The sequence below is a fragment of the Durio zibethinus genome, chromosome 10, assembly GCF_047325235.1.
Source record: "Durio zibethinus cultivar Kanyao isolate XHJ-2024 chromosome 10, ASM4732523v1, whole genome shotgun sequence".
Classification (NCBI taxonomy): Eukaryota; Viridiplantae; Streptophyta; class Magnoliopsida; order Malvales; family Malvaceae; genus Durio; species Durio zibethinus.
In genome coordinates, this window is record NC_143171.1 from 26,127,694 (window position 1) to 26,151,095 (window position 23,402).

The window sequence follows — 23,402 nt, forward strand, 5'->3', positions numbered from 1 at the left end:
GTTTATGGCTTTGAAATTTTGGTTAAGCTTGCTAAAGGAATAAGCCAACGTTTAGAAACAATCCAAAATCAAGATTAATAGACTATAGAGATGCTTGATACATGCAACATACATACGTACATGCATATATACTTGCTTTTATAAGGGTTTTTTGAAAACATAGATTGGTTTTGTACATATAAATTATAAACTACATGCATGTATACTTGAATTTGTCTAGGCATTCCAATGGATAAAAAATCAAATTTCCAAATATGAAATTATATAAATTCAAAAGAATATAAACTTCAAACGAGTTGAACTTGAAATCAGCCTGATCAGATTTGTAATAACTCAAGCTTAATAGTAAAAATATAATTTGTCATTTGAGGTAATAATCTCTATCTTCTATATTTCCCATAAGGGAATATAATAAAGTAATTATATATCTTATTCATTATGTCGTGAGGCAATTTATAAATTACATTGAAGTCATGATTCTTACTTCTACTAGGCTTCAATTCTTTTAGTCTTCGATTTTACTTTCAATTATTAAACTAATAAAAATAAAGATAAGAGTTACCGTATAAAAGGACTAGTTCCATCCCAATATGCAAACTCACATGAAATACTAATTGGAAAGCAAGAAGGAATACCTTCCTATTTTTGGATTAAAACAACTTAATAATACTATATATGTACACCCTAACCTTCATTATTTTATCATCACTCTACTTTTGCTTCAATTTCAATTGACTATGGCTACTTTCAAATTCCTCTTCCTAGTTTTTTTGATTCAGTGCAGTTTTTTGGCTGTATCTTTTGGCGACAATATCTTTTATGTCACTAATTTAGGAGCCATTGGAGATGGACACAAGGATGATACAATGGTTTTTTTTTTTTTTAATTGTTAATAGCTTCATGTTTATATTTATATAAATATGGTAGCATGTATATGTTTATTTATTTCTTTTTTACTTGTTTATAGGCATTTAAGAATGCCTGGGATGCTGCTTGCCATAGTTCAGTCTCTTCACCAACCTTTCTTGTAACTCAAGGAAAGAGGTTTCTGCTGCAGCCCTTGGTTTTCAATGGTAAATGCGATTCAAATAACATCACTTTCCAGGCAAGTATTCTTAATCTCTTCTTCAAGAGTGATTGGCTCATGAATTCTATTATGTTTTTGCACTTTCTTCATCTTGAAATACATGTTTATGATGGCTGCACCCATCTTTAAGCTTTGGACATTGACTTTTTTTTTTTTCTAGTTTTCTGATACATCGTAGCTCCAAGCAATCCTCCTGCATGGGAATGTAATGATAAAAAATGTCACCACTGGATTACGTTTGAACACTTCGATGGCCTCTTCATTCAAGGATCTGGAGCCATCAATGGCCAAGGAACAAAATGGTGGAAACTTTCTTGCAAACATAACCAAAAAGTAAGGCCATCCCAAAAATTTTCTGCTAAAAATTTTTTTATAGCTTTTAAGTTATAGATCAATCTGCTACTACTGATATATCCTCCATTGCTCTCTGCTCGTAGCTCTGTCGCCAAAAAGCAACCGTAAGTAAACTGATCAAGTTCCAGTTTTGAGTTCTTAAAGATGGTAGAAAGATTTAACATACATTAACACTAATTGCATGAGAATCTGGTCTTGTTTTAGGGTTTTTGTCATGGCACACTCCAACAATGTACAGATTAGTGGCTTAACCTTTGAGGACAGTCCAAAAATGCACATTGCATTTGAAAGGTCAACATTGATTTATGCTACTAAACTTACAATCAGAGCCCCAGAGGACAGCCCCAACACTGATGGCATTCACATCCAACATTCCACCAATGTCTCTATAGACCATTCAATCATCCAGACTGGTACATATATATATCTTCCTAACATAAATAATTATCTCTTGCATGAAAATTTAACTTTTTAATATTTTTATGTCTCAGTCATTTTTATAATTCATTAGGTGATGATTGTATATCAATCGGAGATGGTTCAAAATACCTTAATATTAGTAACATCAACTGTGGTCCAGGTCACAGGATTAGGTAAATATTTCTTTTTATTTTATGCTTTTTTATGCTCTTGTTTTATGAAATTAAATCTGTACTGATTTATTTAGCCTCACATGAAGCATTGGAAGTCTTGGAATTAAAGGAAAAACTGAGGAAACGGAATTTGTTCATGTAAGGGATGTTTCTTTCAAAAGAACAATGAATGGAGTTAGAATAAGGACATGGCATGTATATTAATTAACTTTAAACTCTATATTAATGCAATGTTTTATATTTTTTTAAGCTTTTGAGCTGCGACTAAGCTTTGTTTTATGTGCTTAGGGAGGACATGGATATGCAAGAAACATAAAATTTGAACGTATAATATCTTATGGTGCAACTCGACCTATCATTGTTGATCAATATTATTGTCCCCATAAACATTCAGCTGCGGAAGTAAGCAATGTTGCCTATAGTTACATACATGGGACATCACATAAAGAAATTGCAGTGGAACTTGCATGCAGTGAATCAACTCCATGCAAAAATATAACCATGAAAGACATAAATTTGAGAAATAAAAATGAAGAAGAGAGCACTTCATCATATTGTTTGAATGTGGAAGGGTTTAGAAATGCAAGAGTTAATCCAAATGTATATTGTTTACAACAAGATGAATTGTAAAAATATATAACTATGAATATATATTTAAAATATTACAAATTTCATGATAAAGAGGAGATTATATATTCAATAAAAACATTTAATGATGAAGATATTTATAAAATTAACAAATTTCCAAGCCATCGATATGACCAAATGATTTATTCATATTTACAAACTAAATTTACGTTATTTTATATAAAAAATTAAAAATTTTCTAGTTTTAATTGTATTTTTGATTAAAAAAAAAGTTTTGATATACCTAGAAACAAGTTTTATTTTCTTGCATAAACAATGTAGTTGAATTTAATTTATCTAAAAAAAATGTAGTAAAATTTAAATTTAATTCATAAATTATTATATTAATATAAAAACATTTTTCTAATTTAATGTTAGAACTTTGGGCCTGAAAAATCTAACTCCAATCTGAGACAATTTGGGCCTTTGAGTTATTTTATGCAAAAAAATAAAAATAAATAAAGAAAAGCTTTGGCCTTTGCCTTAATATTATAATAGGGTTTTGCAAAAAACCACCGCTTTTTCTCACGTACTTTTTTGCAAATCAGCGATGGCAAACGGCGATGATGAATGTAAGTCTTTTTTTTTTTTATATATATTTCTTCCGGATTATAATACTTATTAATTACTTTCTTTCTTTTTTGTGGATCGGCAGCCATGGCTGCAAATATGTTTGTGGTTCCTCAAACAGTAGGTAGTGTTTTGGTACTTGGTGAATATGTTGTAGTTAGAAGATTGTAATTTGAATTTCTATTTTATTTCATTAAACACTTTTTTTAAACTTGGGTTTATCTTGTTTTAACACAGGATTGTGCTAAAACAGGAGCTTTTGAATATTGGGACAACATAAAGATTAACTTGTTTATATCTAATAGTTTATTCTTAGCCTCTTCTTCTATTGAATTTTATTGCTTTGAGGTGTTAAAAACCTATATTATCTCTCCTTTTGTTTTCTCTTCTTTATGGAGCAGTACCTATGGCTGCAAATATGTTTGTGGTTCCTCAGACAAGAGGTACTGTCTTGTGTTGCAAGTGCGGTATTCCGATGATGCCAAATCCTTCCAACATGTGTGTGACATGTCTACGGTCTGAGGTTGACATCACGGAAGATTTATGGAAGCATGTGACCATTATGCATTGTCCTAACTGTGATAGCTACTTGCAGCCCCCTAGAACTTGGAAAAAAGCACAGTTGGAATCAGAGGATCTCTTGAAGTTTTGTCTGAAACGACTGGAGACTAATTTGAAAAAAGTTAGGCTAGTAAGTGCTGAATTTATTTGGACTGAACCTCATTCTAAGAGAATCAAGTTTAAGCTGAAAGTTCAGAAAGAGGTTCTTAACGGAGCGATTCTTGAGCAATCTTATGTTGTTGAGTTTGTTCAGCAAAATCACATGTGTGAATCATGTACAAGGTTTCAGGCCAATCCTGACCAGTGGGTGGCTGCTGTGCAGCTCAGACAGCGTGTTGCACATAGGCGAACATTCTTTTACCTGGAGCAACTCATCCTGAAGCATGATGCTGCTTTCCATGCCATTAAAATCAAGCAGATGGATCAGGGAATTGATTTTTTCTTTGCTAACAGGAGTCATGCTGTGAAGTTTGTGGAATTTGTGGGTAAAGTCGCTCCAACAAAGAGTAGACATAACAAACAGCTTGTTTCTCATGATCCTAAGAACAATAGCTACTATTATAAGTACACATTCTCGGTTGAAATATCTCCCATTTGCCGTGACGATTTAATTTGTTTGCCTGTAAGAGTTGCTGCTAGTTTAGGGAATCTTGGTCAACTTGTGATCTGCACAAAAGTGACAAACAACATTACATTGCTGGATCCATTAACTCTAAGGCAGTGTTTCTTGGACACTGAGCAGTATTGGAGGTATTCCTTTAAGTCTCTACTTGGTAGCAAGCAGCTGGTGGAATATCATGTCTTCAATGTTGAAGTTGTTTCTTCTAGACATAATTTGGGGGGCTCCAAATATGTTTTAGCAAATGTTGATTTGTTTCGTGTAACTGATTATGGAAAGTTGTTACACACAACAACACATCTAGGCCATATTTTGAAGCCTGGAGATCGTGCTCTTGGTTATGACCTTTATGGGGCTAACATTAATGATATTGAACTAGACAAGCATGGAGAAGATGAGATTCCTAAGGTAATTTTGATAAAGAAGAGCTATGAAGAGAAGCGCCATAAGAAGCGTGGGAAGCCTCGTCCATGGAAGCTTAAGTCCCTTAATATGGAACTTGATGAATCAAAAGGTAGAGCTCATGAAGAGAAGATGAACTCAGAGTACGAAGAGTTCTTGAGAGATCTGGAAGAGAACCCTGAATTAAGGTTCAACTTGTCATTTTACCGCAACAAAGATTACCAGCCATCAGAAATGCTAACCGAGTCTGATGGGGATGATGTGCCTTCTGTTCCATTGGAAGAGTTGCTTGCTGATCTTGAGTTGAGCGAACAAGAAGATGGTGAAGATATCATGAGTGAATGATCTGTGTTTTATTTTTCTTTTACCTTTTTTTTTTTTTTTTGAGTCTTGCCTTAATTAATTGATCATACGATTTAATTATTCAATAAAAACTTGTGGAGTTCTTCAATTCTATTCATAGGAAGGATCAAAGTCAAAAGATCTAATTCATTGATGACTCTACTGGTTATTCGCTGAAACTTGAGCTGTTAAGTGCCTCTTTCTTGGTATCATATTTAGACAGACAAAATAAGCAATGGTGGTACATTTTGGATTAATAGAAGACAGGCTTTAGGGGAAAATATGCAAATGGTACACCAATGGTATTGGTAAGGCTAATTCTGAATATGGATTCGCCTACTACATTTTGGGTTAGGGTTAATTTATGAATGATTCATAAACTATATTGAAATGTTTAACTTGTTATTAGAAATTTCAAAATTTCTTATGTGACATAGAATCATTAATATGTTAATTAACGTGATTTTCACTATAAATGTGATTAGTTTAAAATAATGACTCGTGATAGATAAATAATCCTTTAAGTATTATATTAATTAACAAATTTATAATTTAGTTATTACTTTATAAATTTTTTAAATTCATATATCGCATTTAATATTTCATTATAGTTTAAAGGAGATTTATGATGATAATCTTTTCAAGTTTCGTTGAATAAGATTAAGAAGTATTCACAATACTCAAACAATTTTTTTATTTTTTTTATAATTAAAATTTTGAATTTCTATTACTGAAATTAGTAATTCAACATGTTATCAATAAATCATAATACTATAGGCAGCTTACAAAATATTCCACTAAATATATAAAAATAAAAAAATAATATTGCATATATTTGTATTTATATTTTCAGTTTTTATTGGAAAACAATTGGATTCCTTCATGAGCAAAGAAGACAGCCAAAATTTTCAAAGCTTTATTCTAAAGCTTTTTTTAATGTTATCTCAACTCATCTTTAATAGTTAAAAGCAGTCCAAAATTTACAAAATTATGATGAGTTTTTCTGCTAGGTTGTCAAATTATAGATTTTTAATGTCAAGTTGCTTTCACAGTTGAGATTTCAGACTCAGTGAATCAGAAAGAAATAATGGAGCTCTATTCAGCTATTTGCTTATTCCATGTTAGCGGTCAATGATTATTAGCTTTTCACTATTTGGCTGCTGACAAAAAAGGGTAGATGGTTATGACCCTTTTGAGTGATTAACGAATAATTCAAGATTTTTGCAAAAGTCATTGCATGGATTAAGTTTCTAGGCCTCCTTTTTTCTGTCAGTGCTGCCATATCAAAAGAATTGGTCCAATAATAGTGGCAAAGTGGCAGTGATTTTCCTAGATAATGTGATTATGTTAATGGAAGACAGGCTCAAAGGGAAGATATGCAAATCATAGAACAAATTATTGATTTCAATTGGGAATTAAAGGAACTAACAAGTGATCTGCTACAAGAAATGCACTTGACTTGACAGCAGGGTTCAAAAACAAAATGCAAAAACAAGAAAAAAAAAAAAAAAAAAAAAGAACCAGAGTTACATGTGAAGCATTAGAGTTTAGGTGAAAATTTTTCCAGTTGCTGTCATCCTCTTTCAAGTAAACTTCAATCCATTAGTCTTACCTTGCTCTGATATTGCCATCACCATCTAAACAACATTATCTGCAGAATAAAACATGTTTTTGGAATCTGCTATACCTTTTTTGCCATGTGTGGTAGAAGATGTTAGCATACCAACCCACCTTTAGAAGATGTTGGCATACCAACCCACCTTCATAAATGCTGACAAAGCAATCAGATAATCCTCCCTTTGAATGTTCAAAATTCTCAATGCTATATCCAAATTCTTATTTTTTTTTAATTTAAAGATAAGAATTTGAAGTTGTCAATTTCTTTTTATAAAATTATATTTATTTATAAAAATAAATCAATTACTATATAATATATGAATTTAGCCGTATTTGTTTGGTAAGATTTTGACAATCGATTTAATATTATATCATTATATATTAATTTTAAAATGAAAAAGCATATACAAATTTACATTGATGATGATCAAAGTTTTTTAATAATCGAGATTATCAAAATTTAACATATAATTATTAAAATTAAACATTTACAAATCACGTAATTATTCATAATAATAAAAAAGTTGACAGTTGGAAAAAAATATGAAATGAAGCAAAAATAATGAGAAGATAAAAAAGGGGTATCAATTTCAAGTTAGTGATTTGTAATTCCACTAATTGGGGTGTGGTGATGGAGAAATTGATCACTGTGAGTTTGGCAGCAAACATACCAAAGAAAGTGATAGTTGTCTTTGTCTGTTAGTATACATGTTTTTATGTTTTTTTTACTGGGCAAAGATAAACCCACCTACATGGAAGCGTGGCACAGTCTCAATGGCATTTCATGTATCATAATCTTTTCAATATGTAAGATAATCCTAACCCAAACCAGAGAAACATTAAACAAAACAAATCTTTAATATATCCACTTCCATGTCCTCCTCAAATGATTTTTTTTTTTTTTGTTTGGAATATGCCAAGGTTACTGTTGTAAGTTAACAGCACGGAAATGAAAATGTTGAACACTCTTCGATTGTTTCTCCCTCCTGCCCAAGCTGCCCTTTTCCTCTGTTTCAAACTGCCCAACCTGCCCTTTCTTGAACACTTTCCCTCTTTCTCAAGCAGCCCTCCTTTCTCCTTTTCTTTCTTTCTCTCTCTCTCTCTCTCTCTCTCTCTCTCACAAAAACCCCCTTTTGACTAAGTCTCATAAACTGGGTCTTAGTGATTATCAGCAAAAAAATTTTTTTTAATGTGTTTGATTGCTTAAAATCACTTGTTTTGAGATGTTTTAAGACGGGTTTTCCTTTTTATGATTAAAAGTTTCCTTGTTATTTAAAAAAAAAAGATCATTTTTTTTGAGTAATTTTGATGGTTTTAGATCAGTTTTAGAAAGATGGGTTTTGGTCATCAGTTTGAAAAAGTTGTGAAGAAAAAATCAACAAGGAAGAAGAAAGATGGAGGAGAAGAAGAAACAGGATGTTGGGTTAAATTAAGGTTCATGGGATGTTGCATGTCTTCAAGATCAAGAGTTGATAACTCTATGAGTGGAAGAACAGGTACTCATTATGGTAATCTTCTCTTTCCTTTCTCCTTTATTTAATTGTTATTAATTTTAAATTTTCTTTTTTTTCTTTAATATCTTAAAAAAAGCTTCATTTGTGTAAAGGTTCTTTTCAATAGGTTGAGGTGAAGGGATGTGGTCATTTGTTGAGAATATTTAGGAGAAAAGTTGTATTGATATAACTGGAGAATAGAAAATTTTAAGATTATAGCCAAGTATTTTGGTGTTGAAGAACTCATTTTAAAGTATAAATAAAAAGAGAGAAAAAAAAACTTTATTTTTACGATGTATAAATTCATCTGAGACTAAGTTGCTCTCTTGTATCATCTTGATTAAAGGTATATTAATATAATTTAGTGATCAAAAAGTTTTCTTTTTGGGCTAATATATATCATATGTAGTAGGAGAAAGAAGATGGAGCCTCTGCAAAAGTTATTCATTTAATGTTTTTTCCCTTTCCATTAGTACACGGTAAGTTTTTTATGAATGTGGTAATTAGTTGATAGCAACTAGTTTTCCACCACTTATTACTTGGAAACTGGAAAGGCAATAATATGATTAGCCTCAAAGCACTGGACAAAATTTTCGAAACATTTAGTGTGTGATAAGTGCATCTATGCTATATGAAATGGTATCTGATAGTTACCATTCTTGATAACTGTTGCATGACCATTAATTTTACTGCTTTGGTTTTTGTATAAATTCAGCTGAAAGCAAAGCTACAAAAGAGAAAAGCAGAGATCAACCAGTTGTTCCTGTGTCTTCTACAACCACCAGTAATGCAGAAAGTGCTTCATCTACTCCAAAATTCAGTGAGGAACTGAAAGTCGCTTCACACCTTCGAAAGTTCACATTTATTGACCTTAAATTAGCAACCAGAAATTTCAGACCTGAGAGTCTTCTTGGTGAGGGTGGATTTGGTTGTGTCTTCAAGGGTTGGATTGAGGAGAATGGAACTGCTCCTGTGAAACCTGGTACTGGGCTTACTGTTGCAGTCAAAACCCTAAATATTGATGGACTTCAGGGTCATAAAGAATGGCTGGTATGATATCTGAATAATGTTTCTTTTGCAATCTTTTCTATTTCAAATTCATGTTTTCCCTCATATTTCAGGCTGAGGTGGATTTTCTTGGTAACCTCCTCCATGCCAATTTAGTTAAATTGGTTGGTTACTGCATTGAAGATGATCACAGGTTACTGGTATATGAGTTTATGCCACGAGGAAGTTTGGAGAACCACCTCTTCAGAAGTATGTAATTGCATTTTGTTCCATGATATGCCTTGTGGATTTTGTGATGGTTTAAGCAAAGTATTGTGACACTTAAATAGTTCAGCTATGCATATGTGGATAGCTTTTGCTAAATAAATGTATGATTTCTACGGTGCTCTTTAACATAGGTTGAACAGAGAATCAGGGTTTTATTATTGGAGGGTAATGTCGTCAGTTGTACAAAATTTAGCTTAGAGATTAATGTGGTGCCTCAAGTTCTCTTCTATATTATATTATTTTATTTTCTTTACCTATGACATGTATGTTTTCTCCTAGTAAGCTTGTACGCTCATTTGGCACTGAAAAGATTCAACAGATAATTGGATTTTGACAGTTAGGATGCGTGATTATAGCTAGTTCGTATGTTAAAATTGTCTTAATTTGTCATTTTTATTTTTGTAAAAGCATCAACTTTGTGAGATAGCCTAATAAATGTCTGGCAACAAAACTTATACATTAGCATGAGTTTTGTGTTTGCAACGGTTAAGCGTGGCCAAATGACACACTCTTTGAAACTTTGTCAAAGTGACATACCATCTGAAACTTCTCTTAGATGTAGTTGCATGCTGTCTTACCTTCTCATGCTGATCCATGCCTTTTCTTCTTGTTACGTGAGTTTGCTACAAAGTTGTTGAGATGGTTATGGTAGTAGGATGACCAATTACAGCAGGAACGAAATATCTGATGCTTGGGTTTATTACTATCATTATGATTCTGCCCTTATGCATTTGCATGTACATTGTTGATGTTTAATTTTCTCTGGTAACAACCATTTTTTGCACAGAAGGGTCCTTGCCACTTCCTTGGTCTATTAGAATGAAAATTGCACTTGGTGCTGCGAAGGGTCTTGCCTTTCTTCATGAAGAAGCAGAAAGACCAGTGATATATCGCGATTTTAAAACATCTAATATCTTGTTAGATGCAGTATGTAACTAAAACAGAAAAAATAGCAAATTCCCTCCCTTTATTTTTTTTTTCTTTTTCTAAAACAAGTACCAATTTCAGGAGTATAATGCCAAGCTCTCCGATTTTGGACTGGCCAAAGATGGTCCTGAAGGAGATAAAACTCATGTATCTACCCGGGTTATGGGAACATATGGCTATGCTGCACCAGAATATGTAATGACTGGTATGTGGTAGAATCACTGCTTTCTTTCTGAATATAATGTTTCATGAATTAGTTTCCTTTATCTCCAACTTTCTTGCTGCTATGCTTTTGAATTAGCCCACCTCTGATATGTGTTAATCAAACAGTGTTAACCATTTTATCACGAATATGTTTCCTATTAAGATTGCTTAAGCAAACAATGTTAACCATTTTCTCTCGAATATGTTTCCTTTTAAGATTGCATCTTTATTATTTGGTTTTATTTTCTCTATAATATGTAGAATTGAAAGCTTTTATCTGGATATGTGATTACATATATCTAATATAGATATTAATTTAGGACACTTGACATCAAAGAGTGATGTCTATAGCTTTGGAGTAGTTTTACTTGAGATGTTGACTGGCCGAAGAGCCATGGACAAAAACCGACCAAATGGGGAGCACAATCTTGTGGAATGGGCAAGACCGCATCTAGGAGACAAGAGAAGATTCTTCCGAATTCTGGACCCTCGCCTTGAAGGGCATTTTTCTATCAAAGGTGCACAGAAAGCTGCCCAGCTGGCTTCCCAATGCCTTAGCCGTGATCCCAAAGCCAGACCTCGAATGAGCGAAGTTGTTGAAACCCTAAAGCCTCTGCCAAACCTTAAAGATATGGCCAGGTCTTCCTATTACTTCCAAACTATGCAATCTGATCGTACTAGTTCCAATGCCAAAAATGGCATCAGAACACAGGCTGGATTTGTAGTGAGGAATGGACAGCCTATGAGGAGTTTATCCAGTTCAAATGGTCCTCAAGGTTCTCCATATCACCATCCTCATCCATCACCAAAGCCTAAAGCAAAAGAATCATAGGTTCAAATTTCTCTATGTTCATATTTAGAATTTGGTTCGTATCCAGTTTCCACTTCTTCAGACTGCATAATCAACAGAGAATGGGGGGTGCCTCTGCCATTTCTTTGACAAGGATTGCTTTATATTCCACTGTTTTATTGTACCAGAAGAACTGAACAAGCCACACTGGATGTGCAGCATCCTGGTCAGTTCATTGAGCTAAACGAAGCCCGTCTCATTCATTTCTCTCTTTTTCACTACTATCCTATACCTTTCTCCAGGATTATAATTCTCTGGTAATGGAGATTATATATTTCATGCCAGCTTGCCGAAGAAGATGAGGATCTGGGAGCAGTTGGTAGGCTCAACCATCATGTGATTGAACTAGGGTGATGGCTGGTGAAAGAGTAGGGAAATGATGAGGAGAATTTATGTAACTTTCTTTTTCTTCTCTTATTTCACTTTGGAATGTGATCATTCATGACTTGAGAGCTCTAATTCACTCTTTCACCTCACAGTTACCCTCTTCATTTTTTTTTTTTTTACTCTCTTTGATTGTTGCTGCTGTACAAATGGACCTCTTTTTTAAGTCTTTAACAAAAGAAAACTTGTGTAAAAAAGCATAGGGTGCTGTTGTAACTCCTTTTTCTCCATTATTACACTCAAAGTCTGTTTCTTTTTAGGCATAATTATAGAAAAAGCCTATGAACTAAAATTAAATAATCATTTAAGCTCTTAACTTTTTATTGTAATCAAGTTCTCAAACTTTTTACCAATTGAGTTATTATATGGTAAAAACTGATTAGGTTAAATTGGATAAAAATAGATATTTAATAATTTAATTGAATAAAAACAAATATTTAAAAGTTAAAGTGATTGCAAGGCCAATTTTCCCACTATCAAATTGTTCTCTGATATGCTGTTAGAAAACTAAATGATCGGTTCAAACTTGAATGCATGTGACTTTGCATACAAAAACAGGAAGAATATCACCAGTTTTCAACAAATTAACTCAAAACTTGCAGAAAGGGGGGAGGTCATTTTCTGTAGAAAAGAAATGCTTGTCCCACTTTATATTCGAATCAAATCACATGATGCAAATCTTCTTCAGGGCTAATAGTGGTGTAGTATGGTATGATATCGCGTTCATACTGAAGCACCCTTCAACCATATCCAACCCTACCATTTATCCAAAGTTTGTTTGGTGTCACGATCATAATTATACACTCTTCAACACCTCAACCTACCTACCTACTCTACCTCCCCCCCTCCCCCCCTCTCTGTCTTCCACTTCCAAATTTAGGGTTTTTTCATCTTTGTATCATGATAACACGCAAATTTTCATATCAGAAGTTTTATTTTCATGCAAAAAATTGTGAAAGAACAAGATGTAACCCTATTATAGCAAGCAATAGATTAAATGGTAATCTTCTTTGTAATTTCCACCCTTCTCTCTCTCTTCTTTCCTTGTGTTTGAAACAAAGCAATTGCCCCATTTGTTTATGAAACCTGATAATCTTATTGAATTGTTGATTGACAGCTAAAATTTAATTGGTGACAATTTCTTTTTATTTTTTTCCCTGTATAAAGATAGACTGTAAAAACCAATGTTTTTGATTTTTGATGTCTACATCAAAATCTGATAAGAACTTAATAAAAATACAAAAGGATACCATCATTAGCCACATCAAATTATTCAATACAGCATAGATTAATTCCCTCTTGGAGTTTTATTTCTTGGGTTGATATTTTTTAAGTATTTCAACATCCATTTGACAACTACATATAATTCAAATATCAATCCAATTCTTTGACTTTTATGCACCAGCATTAAAATAAGTCGCAGCAAGTCTGCTGACATTCATTGGTTGGAAGCTTGGGATATGATTTTTAAAAATAAAACCAATGAATCTTGGGATATGATATTTTTTTAAGAAAGGAAAATTTTGTACTTTGGACTAATATGGCTAGGAGATTTTTCTGGTTATATGTGTGCCATTATATATATCATCCTTGTTTTTCTTCCTTCAAACTTCACTTAGAGGTATGTTCTCTCTTTCTGTCTGTATGTATATATGCGCGTGCATATATGCTTGAATATGTAGTGCATGCGCCTTTGCTGCTTTTTCGGTCTGATTAATTGATAATAATTTTAATTCTGAATTTTTTTTTTCTGAATCATGTCATATCCAAGTCTAATTGTTTTGTTCTTAGGCCAAACTTAATCTTATGCTTATCTTGCTTTGCCAAAAGAAGCTGAAGGATTTTGCTTCAGGAACGCGGGATCATTCTTTGGTGTTAGTTGTTGAAAAATATAATCTCTTGCTTCTAACAACAAAAATTTTGAATCAGGTGACGAATCCTCAAGATTGGTAATTGTCCAACAAACAAACTTTATGTTTTCTCACATTAACTAGACTATAATCTCTAAATGAAGACAACTTGATAGCACGGCTGCTACATGAATTATGTCCATTTTATAGCATAGACATTTGTTTCTGTTCTGAAGTTTGTTCCTTTCTTTTTTATGTTGTTTCTTACATAGAAAAAGACCAGATAGATTAAAAAAAGGACAGCATGGGCAACTTGTTGTGCTGTATTCAAGTTGAACAATCAACAGTTGCTATTAAGGAAAGATTTGGAAAGTTTGATGAAGTTCTTCAACCAGGATGCCATTGTTTACCTTGGTGTCTTGGAAGCCAACTTTCCGGCCATCTCACACTCCGGTTACAGCAGCTAGATGTGCGTTGTGAGACCAAGACAAAGGTTTGTTTCTTGTTACACTAAGCATAAGAATTTCTTCCAAGCTGGCCAGCCTATTCCTCTTGCCTTATTAGAAACGTGGCTTTTTTTCTCACATATGTCCCTATTATTTGTTTTTTATTCAAAATTGTTGCTGCAGGACAATGTTTTTGTTAACGTTGTTGCATCTGTACAATATCGTGCCCTGGCAGAGAAGGCGAATGATGCTTTCTACAAACTTAGCAATCCCAGGACACAAATTCAAGCCTATGTTTTTGATGGTAAGAGAGAAAAATTGGTATGACTTAATTGTTGCCAGATGGTACCAAGAAACTAAATTCGATTTTCTTCTTTTCATATTCTTTAGTTATCAGAGCAAGTGTTCCAAAGCTGGATTTGGATGATGCTTTTGAGCAAAAGAATGATATTGCTAAAGCTGTTGAAGATGAGCTTGAAAAGGTAAAAAGCGTTTACTTCTGATCTTAACATCAGTTGTTGGATTCTTGATGTCGATATTGAATTTATTGATGAGCGCTTTGCTTCATTTTGATTATTAGGCTATGTCTGCTTATGGATATGAGATTGTCCAGACCCTCATTGTTGATATAGAACCAGATGAACATGTGAAAAGGGCCATGAATGAAATTAATGCTGGTGAGTTATTGTCTGCAATTTGATCTGTCAAATTCTTACTGTGACATCTAGTTGTTTCATATGATGATTTGGTAGTCTGAATAATTTTAAATTTCACAGCTGCAAGAATGAGAGTTGCAGCAAATGAGAAAGCAGAGGCTGAGAAGATTATACAGATTAAAAGGGCAGAGGGAGAGGCAGAATCCAAATATCTCTCAGGAGTTGGAATTGCCAGGCAGCGCCAGGCAATTGTTGATGGTCTAAGAGACAGTGTGCTTGGCTTCTCAGTCAATGTGCCCGGGACGACTGCTAAGGATGTTTTAGACATGGTCCTTATTACGCAGTATTTTGATACGATGAAGGAAATTGGTGCCGCCGCCAAATCCTCATCAGTGTTTATCCCTCATGGACCTGGTGCAGTTAGAGACATTGCAACCCAGATACGAGATGGGTTGCTTCAGGCGTCTCAACATTAGGAATGAGAGCCCTTCAATGGCTGAGTTTTACAGGCTGGTGTTATGTTAAAATTCTGCCATTTAACTGATACGGCTAGCTTTGCTGGTGTGATCGTTTGGTGTATGACTGAAATCTGTTCCCAGTCCCTCTTCTGAAATATGAATGTAATTTGCTATAGTAAAATTAATGAAGGGGTAGATTTTACTTTTTCTTGTTTTACCACACTACATGAAAACAATATGAAGAAAAACTGCAGGGAATTGAATTAAAAATAGGTTTTACATTTGGGAAATTCAGTAGTGCCAATGTCACACAGTTTAAACCACTATGCCACCATTTTTTTCTCTTTTATTTTTAAAACGAAAAAACACTGAAATAAAGAGTAGATGCAAACACCATAAAAGTCTCTGAACATACACTTCAAAACTCTAAGCCTACCATACTCTTTCAAAATGAGCTGTAAAGCTCAAGGCTTGAGTGCCAATGCAAGCCCAACCTTGGCGCTCTTGTCAATGGACTTGGTATCTACCTCTCCAGAAATGGTAAAGATGGATTTAGGGCGCCACTCATGCTGGATGAGAGCACTTGCCTTACCAGCATTGTTCACCCGTGCCTTAACCATGGTCAATGGATCCAACGCATGTTGTGTCCCGATAGTGATGGTGTTCTCATTGGTAGAGAAGCAATGGGTCACCTCAGCACCAACAGCAGTGTTAGTCAAGGGATTCACTACATGATAGTAGGATGCATTAAGAGAGTCACCCTTTTCATTCCTGCATCAATAAACAATAAAGATGTTAATCGAGAGATATATACTCTGGACAGTTCACATATGAACAGGTACATAGAACAAATAACATACAGAGCCAATGAAGCAATGAGATCTGTATTGGAGAAGCTCAATCCAGCATTGCATTTGGTGAAATTCCCAGTCTTTGTGTCAAACGAGAGATCAGTACCAAGTGCAAGAGCGTTAGTTCCAAGCACACCTGAGAGATTAACTATTGGGTTTGCGGTCAATCCAATGCTTGTGCTTATCCCAGCATACTCATGCAAATACTGCAGTTCAACCTGGTATACAAAGAGAAAGATAATAGCATTGTCCAACAGCATCATGAAACATTCTCAGTAACAAAAAGGTTGCATTCATGCTAGAGGCAGTTGAAACATGTTATCCAGAGAGAAGCCAAAACGAGATAGAGGAAGTTTCTGAGGCTACAAATTGAAATTTGAGGACAGAACTGCCTACCTTGCCAGACCTCTGATCAGGGACCCTGAAGCTAAAAATTGCCTTCAGCCCAGGTGCAGGTTCATCAACTGTTATAGTGGTAAAGAGCTGATAAACAAACACTACTTTAGTACAACAAAAAATGTTCAAAAGATCTTATAAAATATAGCAGCCATACAAATTCAATAGCAAAGGAACATAAAGGGAAAAAGAGGAACTATAAACTCAACCAAAGAGATCCTTCAAAGAATAGCATTCCCTCCAAAAGTTACATCATGCTCCAGTAATATGATGTTTTAAACAATTTTATCAGGCACATTCCCCTAGTTAAAAGCACAGGCTTGAAATATAGCGGGATGAGGTATAACTACTAAATTTCTTAAAAAGGAATTTGATGAAGCCAAAGAATATTAAATAGAGTAAAGAACATCACATCTCACTTGGAAAAAAAAATGTAACCAAGCACTCAAACATGTACATCGAATAAACTAGAAATCAACAAAAAAACAGATGAAATACTTACACTGGAGCAGGTGTCCACTTTGATATCCGCCGTAAAATTCCTATTCTTCAGCTGGGTGTTAACATCAGTTAGGAAGAGATCCCCTTTCTTTGTTCCAGAAGAGGTAATAACCTAAAAATAAAGGTAAAAAACACCCACAAATGCCAAAGAATTAATCAAAGTTCTTGTAGCAGATTACGAAATCGAACATCTCGCATAATAGATTGCAGTAAAAAGAATGAGATGACCATGCTAAAACTCTAAAACTAAAACTCTAAAAACACAAATCTTTCAACATTTCAAGCTTTAAAAACATAACAGGCAGAAATGCACTAAACTTAGCTACCATAATTACTTAAAAACTGAAAAAAAAAAAATCCCAATAAATATATATCTTTGAAAAAAATTTAAAATATCTTTAAATTCAGCTTAAATTAACATCCAGTTATCTAATCAACATAACTTTATATTAACACATGCATCAAAAGAGTTCTACAAACTAAAACCAGCAAAAAAATCTAAAAATGAAACCAAAATCAGCAATTAGGTTCATTGAAACAAATAACACATTCATTTTGTATCAAGCTGAAGAAACCCAAAAAGAAAGCTAAAAGATCACAATAATATTATAAAATGTGACAAAACCCACAACTTGGATTTCATAAAACAAAGCATCCAAAATTAATTCCTTACTAAAAATATAATTTTGAGCAAAAATAAAACAAACCTAGAAAATGAAAACCAAAATTCGATTTAACAAAAAAAAGCAAAAAATTAAAAAAAAAAAAAAAACTTACAACTCCAGTTGGAGAAGAGGTGGTCAGAGTGAACTTTTGGTCTGTCTGATAATCCTTATAAAGAAGATCTATGAAATCCCAAAAATTAAAAAAATGCACATAGAAATTACAGCTTTAAAACTTAAAATACGTACAAGTAATTTTTGTTAAAGTAATAGTATGTTATACCTCTGGCTTTCTTGCCGATTTCAGTGTACAGACCAGGACCCTTCCCCATGATATTTTCTTTGGAATTCAGAGGAAGAATTTCGATGATAAAGAGGGAAATAAAAAGCAGTGAAGCCTAAAACCTCAGAGGTGGATAAATAAATAGGAGAATCCAAAAACCCTAATTTCTCCTTCCTTTTCGGGAGTTGGGGTTTTGGTTAAAATATTATTTTATTAAAGAAAAAACACTGAACCGTTGGATGTTGGAGATGAATCGGTTTCTGGATGTTTCCGTCGTTGATTCATGATTGAAAGTCTTCCCACGGGTTATTTTCATTTATCAACTGTTTTTTTTCTTTTTAAATTTGAGGATTTGGCCATCAAGAAACGAGTTTTCTTTTTTTACAAGAAGTGGATTTTTCTTTAGTACTTACCTATATTTTTATTATATTAAATCTAAAATTTAGTTAACTTGGATTTATATGATTATATTTTATAAAATAATATTTAATAATTTAAAATTTTTTATTTACGACATTTTTTGTTTAAAAAATATTTATAATAACAATATAATAATTAATTACACTATTTTAAATTCTTTTTCAATTATACTCTTTGTGTTCTTTTTCCCGAATTTTTAATTCTTTGAATTTCATTTCTTTTATGAAACAAAAGTTTTTTCAAAATTTTAATTAATATAATAAGAAGAAAACATTTTTTTAGAAATTATTTATAAATTTTAATAATTCAAGAATGTTAAGGATGTTTATAGTTTGTTTATGTCAAATTTGAAGACAAATTTATTGAAATTAAAATTATAAAATAAAAAAACAAAAGAAACGAAAAGGAATTGGTGTAAAATTTTGCCACATAAAATGGTGCACCTAAATAGATGAAAATGACACCGTTTTGACATTGTTTTGGAACTACTAGAAGATTGGCTAATTATTACATCACAATTTCCATGAATAAAAATATTTATGACAGCTTTAGCAAATTTTCATTTTCTACTACCTACTTTATGCTAATATAAACAAAATTAAGCATATTATTGTTGATGAAATTTTTTAAAAGATCAAAATTAATTTTCAAGTAATTGGATAATTAAGTTTGACCCATTAAATTTCTCATTTTTTTTTAATTATAGATCAAATTAAACTTATTAAATCATAACAGTCAAATCAATATTTTTTTTATTTGAGATTTTTTAACATTCGATAATCATTTTAAATTTTAATTAATTTGAAATTAAATCGAATCGAATCTCATAAAAAAAATAAATTTTACTAAATTTATTTTTTTATTTATAAAATTAAAAATCAAAATTTTATTTTAAAAAATTAAAATTTTTATCACTCGAATCAATATTTGTTACTCAAATCAATATTTTATTGATTATAAATTAATAATCACTTTAACTGTAATTGATTTAACATTTAGTCACTACCTAATAAGTCAACTGACTATTTCAACACATCTGAGGCGTAAAAGATTTTTTTTTTTTCTTTTTTCTTTTCTTACATTGCTTACTTGAGTATGAAAATGCGTCTTCGAGTACTATCTTGGATGCCTCGGGACCAGAAAATACATCAACAAAACTCGTAATTTATGAAATGAAAAGTTCAAAATTTTCATGTTTGATGGATAATTAACTACAAGTTTCTCTCCTTAAGGAAAATAAATCATCAAAACTAAAATGCATAAATTATAGGGTGTTAAGATTGTGAGACATGAATGGTAGTTGTCTGATGAATATATTCTTAAATCTACTACAAAAAGGGCAATAAAAAAATGCCTGATGCGTTTAGAATTCACATGCATGGAGACTAGTTGGCTACGTCGACGTGCATTATGCACAAATTGTGTAACAGGTTTAAACATTTTTACACACTGTAATATTATTTGTGGGAATGAGAGTAATCTATTCGAATCTTGAAAAAAAAATTAAAATAAAGCACAAGCTGATGGTAATGGGCACGTTCATATAACATTTGCATACATGACTGTAAATCTAGATATCATCATGTTTCACTAGGAAAAATGATTTTCGAATCTAACAACGCAAATATTATTCATGCAAGATTGATTTGAGATGAAATGTAAATTCACCATGTTCTAAATTTTAGAACAGATTTTTATCTTACATGGTGGGATATTTTTCGAAAAAAAAAATCCATGACTGATTTCTACTTAAATCGATTTTCTATGAAAATGTTTGATCAATTGGTAGTGTATTAATATGGTGATTTGAACATGAATTTTTCATTTTTTGATAGAGTGAAAGATGGGTAAAATTTAGAATTTCTTTGTCTAATTTTTAGTGTTATCATCTCATGGATCAGTTTGCTGATCTTCTATGAAACTTTTGACCATTTCCCAGAATTTGGTGTCATGAGGTGTAGAAATTATTACTGTTTCTGAAAAAACTTAGCAGAATTCTCTAGGAATTTCACAATGCTAAAAGAAGATAGTAGATCAATGCTACAGGTAAGGCAATAAGCATGCCAAAGATTACCCTGAAATCAACAACTAACCAAAAACTTCATGATTCAATGGATCCAAATGAAAAGATAATGTTGAAAACTTCAGATGCTAAGTAATGTAGATTACCCTGTGCTTAATATATAAGGATGAACATTGTACTCTTTGGCAAGAACAAATGGAACGACTCCTTGAGGAAGAGCTGCCTGCAAAATGTAGATTGTGTAATTTATTTTTCTTCCCTTGATTGCAGGTTGATATTAAGAATAATTGAAAAGTTGACTAACCTGCACAATTGCCACTCTTAATAATCTGCCTCTAAGTCTGAGGGCGGTAGAGGATGCTGCCATTAGAGCAGGACGGGCCATGAATTTCATGACCAGCGCCACTGCTGCCATTCGAATACCACATGAATGCTAGGTCGTGATGCCAAAAACAGACCTATTAAATGACAGGACAGCACGAGTTAGAATTGATGTTAAAACGTTATTCATGATTTGGTAAATATGTTTCTGTAATGAACCTATGCCGTCAGCCTGATGGTTCAAGTAACATCCCCTTCGAGGATCGGATTTTTGAAGTTGCAGAAAAGGGAAGGACAACCTCTTATGTAGCCTAATCATTGAACCAAAATAAAAGAATGGAAGTGCAAAATCGTACCTAAGCTGAATATTGCCATACCAAGTCTTCCACTTCATAATATTGCTTTTTATTTTTCAATAATGGCTTGGGAATTTTATGTTCCACCTACAAGAGATTTCAGCCCCATTACTTCATAGTAGAACACAGCAAGTTAAAGAAATTTATCAGTTACCAATAATAACTATCATCAAGATGTAAAACCATAGTTGGGCTTGAAATTCCAAACCGAATTGTATGCTTGCCCAAATAAGACCCCTGTAAGGTTGCGTGAGTATTAGGATTTGCCATGAGCCCCTCTGTCCAGAAAATGAATATAGCCTTGGATTTCCTTGGTCTGGTGTGCGCCTCTTCTCCTCCCTCCCCTTGTGCTTCAGCAGGGGCCTCTTGATCCCCTTCATTCAGAAAAAAATAGTAGCAACAATATGATATATTGAAGAAAGCATGTTATACTGACACATCAAGATCATGGTTTAGTAGTCATTGCATAATCATATGTTAAAATATTAAATTTCTGGCTATGTTTACGTCAAAGATCTTACTTGATGCACATGCAACAGGAATGAAGAAAACTTAACTGAAAAAGAAAACATGAGAAAAGAAAAAGAGAGATGTACAGCAACTTCATTATAAAAGAGAGATGGAGGGAAACCCCATATGTATTCTGGAACCACTTGATTTATCTTTTGTTACTAAAGTTGACTGAACTAGCTTGAAATTCAATCGACCTATTGATTTTGTGAGTTTAAATTGAAGTTTTGGATGACGAAAAGTTCAAGTTTATGAAACTAATCCATGTTAATATGTAAAGCAAAGTTTGAATGTTTGCCTGTGTCTTGTGAAGGTAGCGTCTCAGAGGCTGCTTTTGTAGCGTTTGGCTCAAACAGAAACATCAGTAAATTGTACCAAATCAAGCTTTGTAGGGCAACTATCTGAGCGAGTAGTGCAGCTGATTTATCTCCATACATGGCCCTCAACAGTGGAATCCCAGGATTAAAGTGTTAGGCAGGGTTGATCGAGAGAGGCCAGTTATGATGTATGTTAAACCTCTCCGGGAGCTGAATTTGCTGATGGCTAACAAAACTACAAAGGCTAGTAGTTTTTGAAGAAAGTCAGCAATTATGAGTTTGAGGTTCATCTTGTAGGGGTTGTTTTCTGAGATTACCTGGAAAGGCAATAGTGGGATTGAGAATTTAGCTACGAACTTGCTTATGCCAGCACATTGCTCTGGTGTAAAGAGCCCCCACCATTTCATAGAGATGTAGGCCAAATTCATGGAAAAGTACAACGGGACAGTGGTTGCGACAACATGATAGACATCTTCCAGAGAAATCATGGTTAAACTAGTGATTTAAGGGTTGTCCAAGAATGTTCTGCTTTTTCTATAGAACCTTGGTAATGGAAACTCTTTATATATGCTCTATTGTTTCCTTTTGTCAGATATAAAAAGTGAGGCAGGATCACCTGTGCTTATGGCAGCTTGCAAATCCTCATTTATTGCCTCTTTACATGAATTACTGGGATTGTTTTAGAACATATTCATCTACTTTTTTCTTTACATTTATTTTTTCCTCTTGTAATGGTTAGTATTAGATAATGCTAGACATGGTGATTATACAAGTATAAAGAACTTTATAATCGGTAGAAAGTCAGGGTGTTGTTGTCATCATTGATCAAAAGGTAGATTCCAGTTTCCTTGTGGTTATGTTTTACAAGGAGAGGTAGATAGGCTAAACTCTAAAAGAAATCTTGGCACTAGGCTTTAATTTTTTTTGTCTTGAGTTCAATCTCAAAGAGCAAAAGACAACATTCATCTTTTGACCCTTGAGAACCTCAATTCTTTTTAAAAGCAATTCAGGATCAAAAGTCGAATTAATTGTGATAGTCATCTCAATGAACATCATATGCCATTGTTGCCAAATGTTGTTTGTCCAATCTATTTCTTTCTTGGATGAATATATCTATAAAATGAAATTGTCTGAAACATCCTTCATGGATTTGAGTAAATGGGATTTAACTACATCCTATCAACCTAGGTATGCTTAGCTTATGATTTAGATTGCTTCGCAAAATTTTTTGGTATTAAGCTGAGGAAGAAGGAATAAAGAAGTGAACTGCATGGGAAGTAATTGAAGTACTGAGTTTATGACGGTATGGCAGGGAAGCATTTTTCTATTTTTATAGTTAAGAATAAGTGTTGTGATGAATTCACTTTATAAAATGTGAATTCTTGCCATAAAAAGCCCTGTTGTCTCTTTCTTCATGTTGTCAATAATCAGATGGAAAAAAAAAATC

The 23,402-nt window shown here is 33.1% G+C and overlaps 5 protein-coding genes and 1 pseudogene across 13 annotated transcripts; 4 read left to right on the top strand and 2 right to left on the bottom strand.

Annotated features, from left to right (window-relative positions):
• Positions 1-597: 597 nt before the first annotated feature.
• Positions 598-2,238, top strand: LOC111293405 (putative polygalacturonase At3g15720). The gene is made up of 5 exons (XM_022886152.2): positions 598-1,420; positions 1,525-1,545; positions 1,646-1,854; positions 1,953-2,034; positions 2,121-2,238. The coding sequence occupies exons 1-5, from the start codon at positions 1,296-1,298 to the stop codon at positions 2,236-2,238; spliced, it is 555 nt and encodes a 184-aa protein (XP_022741887.2). The 5' UTR covers positions 598-1,295.
• Positions 2,239-3,136: 898 nt separating this feature from the next.
• On the top strand, positions 3,137-5,273 carry LOC111292180 (uncharacterized). Of its 2 annotated transcripts, XM_089767015.1 has the most exons (3): positions 3,148-3,233; positions 3,317-3,355; positions 3,633-5,273. In XM_089767015.1, exons 1-3 carry the CDS (start codon positions 3,212-3,214, stop codon positions 5,156-5,158), a joined length of 1,587 nt encoding a protein of 528 aa, XP_089623141.1. In that variant the 5' UTR covers positions 3,148-3,211; the 3' UTR covers positions 5,159-5,273. The 2 variants fall into 2 exon arrangements, with proteins under 2 accessions (XP_022740160.2, XP_089623141.1); XM_022884425.2 differs by lacking the exon at positions 3,317-3,355 and having other exon boundaries at positions 3,137-3,233.
• A 2,259-nt stretch (positions 5,274-7,532) lies between these two features.
• On the top strand, positions 7,533-11,997 carry LOC111292307 (serine/threonine-protein kinase PBL34-like). 4 transcript variants are annotated; one of them, XM_022884608.2, is made up of 6 exons: positions 7,533-8,280; positions 8,981-9,315; positions 9,387-9,522; positions 10,331-10,467; positions 10,549-10,672; positions 10,992-11,997. In XM_022884608.2, exons 1-6 carry the CDS (start codon positions 8,106-8,108, stop codon positions 11,501-11,503), a joined length of 1,419 nt encoding a protein of 472 aa, XP_022740343.1. In that variant the 5' UTR covers positions 7,533-8,105; the 3' UTR covers positions 11,504-11,997. The 4 variants fall into 4 exon arrangements, with proteins under 4 accessions (XP_022740343.1, XP_089623143.1, XP_022740341.1 ...); XM_089767017.1 differs by having other exon boundaries at positions 7,663-8,268; XM_022884606.2 differs by having other exon boundaries at positions 7,836-8,280; positions 10,328-10,467.
• A 1,297-nt stretch (positions 11,998-13,294) lies between these two features.
• LOC111292309 (hypersensitive-induced response protein-like protein 1) lies at positions 13,295-15,520 on the top strand. Of its 5 annotated transcripts, none has more exons than XM_022884616.2 (7): positions 13,304-13,526; positions 13,758-13,834; positions 14,028-14,248; positions 14,385-14,505; positions 14,592-14,683; positions 14,782-14,878; positions 14,978-15,520. In XM_022884616.2, exons 3-7 carry the CDS (start codon positions 14,060-14,062, stop codon positions 15,331-15,333), a joined length of 855 nt encoding a protein of 284 aa, XP_022740351.1. In that variant the 5' UTR covers positions 13,304-13,526; positions 13,758-13,834; positions 14,028-14,059; the 3' UTR covers positions 15,334-15,520. The 5 variants fall into 5 exon arrangements, with proteins under 5 accessions (XP_022740347.1, XP_022740351.1, XP_022740349.1 ...); XM_022884614.2 differs by having other exon boundaries at positions 13,346-13,526; positions 13,758-13,854; XM_089767018.1 differs by having other exon boundaries at positions 13,349-13,526; positions 13,697-13,854.
• Positions 15,521-15,553: 33 nt separating this feature from the next.
• On the bottom strand, positions 15,554-18,186 carry LOC111292311 (mitochondrial outer membrane protein porin of 34 kDa-like). The gene is made up of 6 exons (XM_022884618.2): positions 18,009-18,186; positions 17,841-17,908; positions 17,065-17,175; positions 16,563-16,649; positions 16,176-16,384; positions 15,554-16,086 (listed from the first exon to the last, which is right to left on the bottom strand). Exons 1-6 carry the CDS (start codon positions 18,055-18,057, stop codon positions 15,780-15,782), a joined length of 831 nt encoding a protein of 276 aa, XP_022740353.1. The 5' UTR covers positions 18,058-18,186; the 3' UTR covers positions 15,554-15,779.
• A 2,250-nt stretch (positions 18,187-20,436) lies between these two features.
• LOC111292308 (auxin efflux carrier component 8-like) lies at positions 20,437-23,401 on the bottom strand (annotated as a pseudogene).
• Position 23,402: the final 1 nt, after the last annotated feature.

Bases quoted from the DNA above. Each gene is read 5' to 3' on its own strand.
- LOC111293405 (XM_022886152.2), top strand. From the start codon at position 1,296: ATGATAAAAAATGTCACCACTGGATTACGTTTGAACACTTCGATGGCC. The intron at 1,546-1,645 runs GTAAGTAAACTG...GTCTTGTTTTAG, and splicing joins TCTGTCGCCAAAAAGCAACC to GGTTTTTGTCATGGCACACT. The intron at 2,035-2,120 runs GTAAATATTTCT...CCTCACATGAAG, and splicing joins GGTCCAGGTCACAGGATTAG to CATTGGAAGTCTTGGAATTA.
- LOC111292180 (XM_089767015.1), top strand. From the start codon at position 3,212: ATGGCAAACGGCGATGATGAAT. The intron at 3,234-3,316 runs GTAAGTCTTTTT...GTGGATCGGCAG, and splicing joins GGCAAACGGCGATGATGAAT to CCATGGCTGCAAATATGTTT. The intron at 3,356-3,632 runs GTAGTGTTTTGG...TTTATGGAGCAG, and splicing joins TGTGGTTCCTCAAACAGTAG to TACCTATGGCTGCAAATATG.
- LOC111292307 (XM_022884606.2), top strand. From the start codon at position 8,106: ATGGGTTTTGGTCATCAGTTTGAAAAAGTTGTGAAGAAAAAATCAACA. The intron at 10,468-10,548 runs GTATGTAACTAA...TACCAATTTCAG, and splicing joins CTAATATCTTGTTAGATGCA to GAGTATAATGCCAAGCTCTC. The intron at 10,673-10,991 runs GTATGTGGTAGA...ATATTAATTTAG, and splicing joins ACCAGAATATGTAATGACTG to GACACTTGACATCAAAGAGT.
- LOC111292309 (XM_022884612.2), top strand. From the start codon at position 14,060: ATGGGCAACTTGTTGTGCTGTATTCAAGTTGAACAATCAACAGTTGCT. The intron at 14,249-14,384 runs GTTTGTTTCTTG...TTGTTGCTGCAG, and splicing joins GTTGTGAGACCAAGACAAAG to GACAATGTTTTTGTTAACGT. The intron at 14,879-14,977 runs GTGAGTTATTGT...TAAATTTCACAG, and splicing joins CATGAATGAAATTAATGCTG to CTGCAAGAATGAGAGTTGCA.
- LOC111292311 (XM_022884618.2), bottom strand. From the start codon at position 18,057: ATGGGGAAGGGTCCTGGTCTGTACACTGAAATCGGCAAGAAAGCCAGA. The intron at 16,650-17,064 runs GTAAGTATTTCA...TTTGTTTATCAG, and splicing joins AAGTGGACACCTGCTCCAGT to CTCTTTACCACTATAACAGT. The intron at 16,087-16,175 runs GTATGTTATTTG...TTATTGATGCAG, and splicing joins CTCATTGCTTCATTGGCTCT to GAATGAAAAGGGTGACTCTC.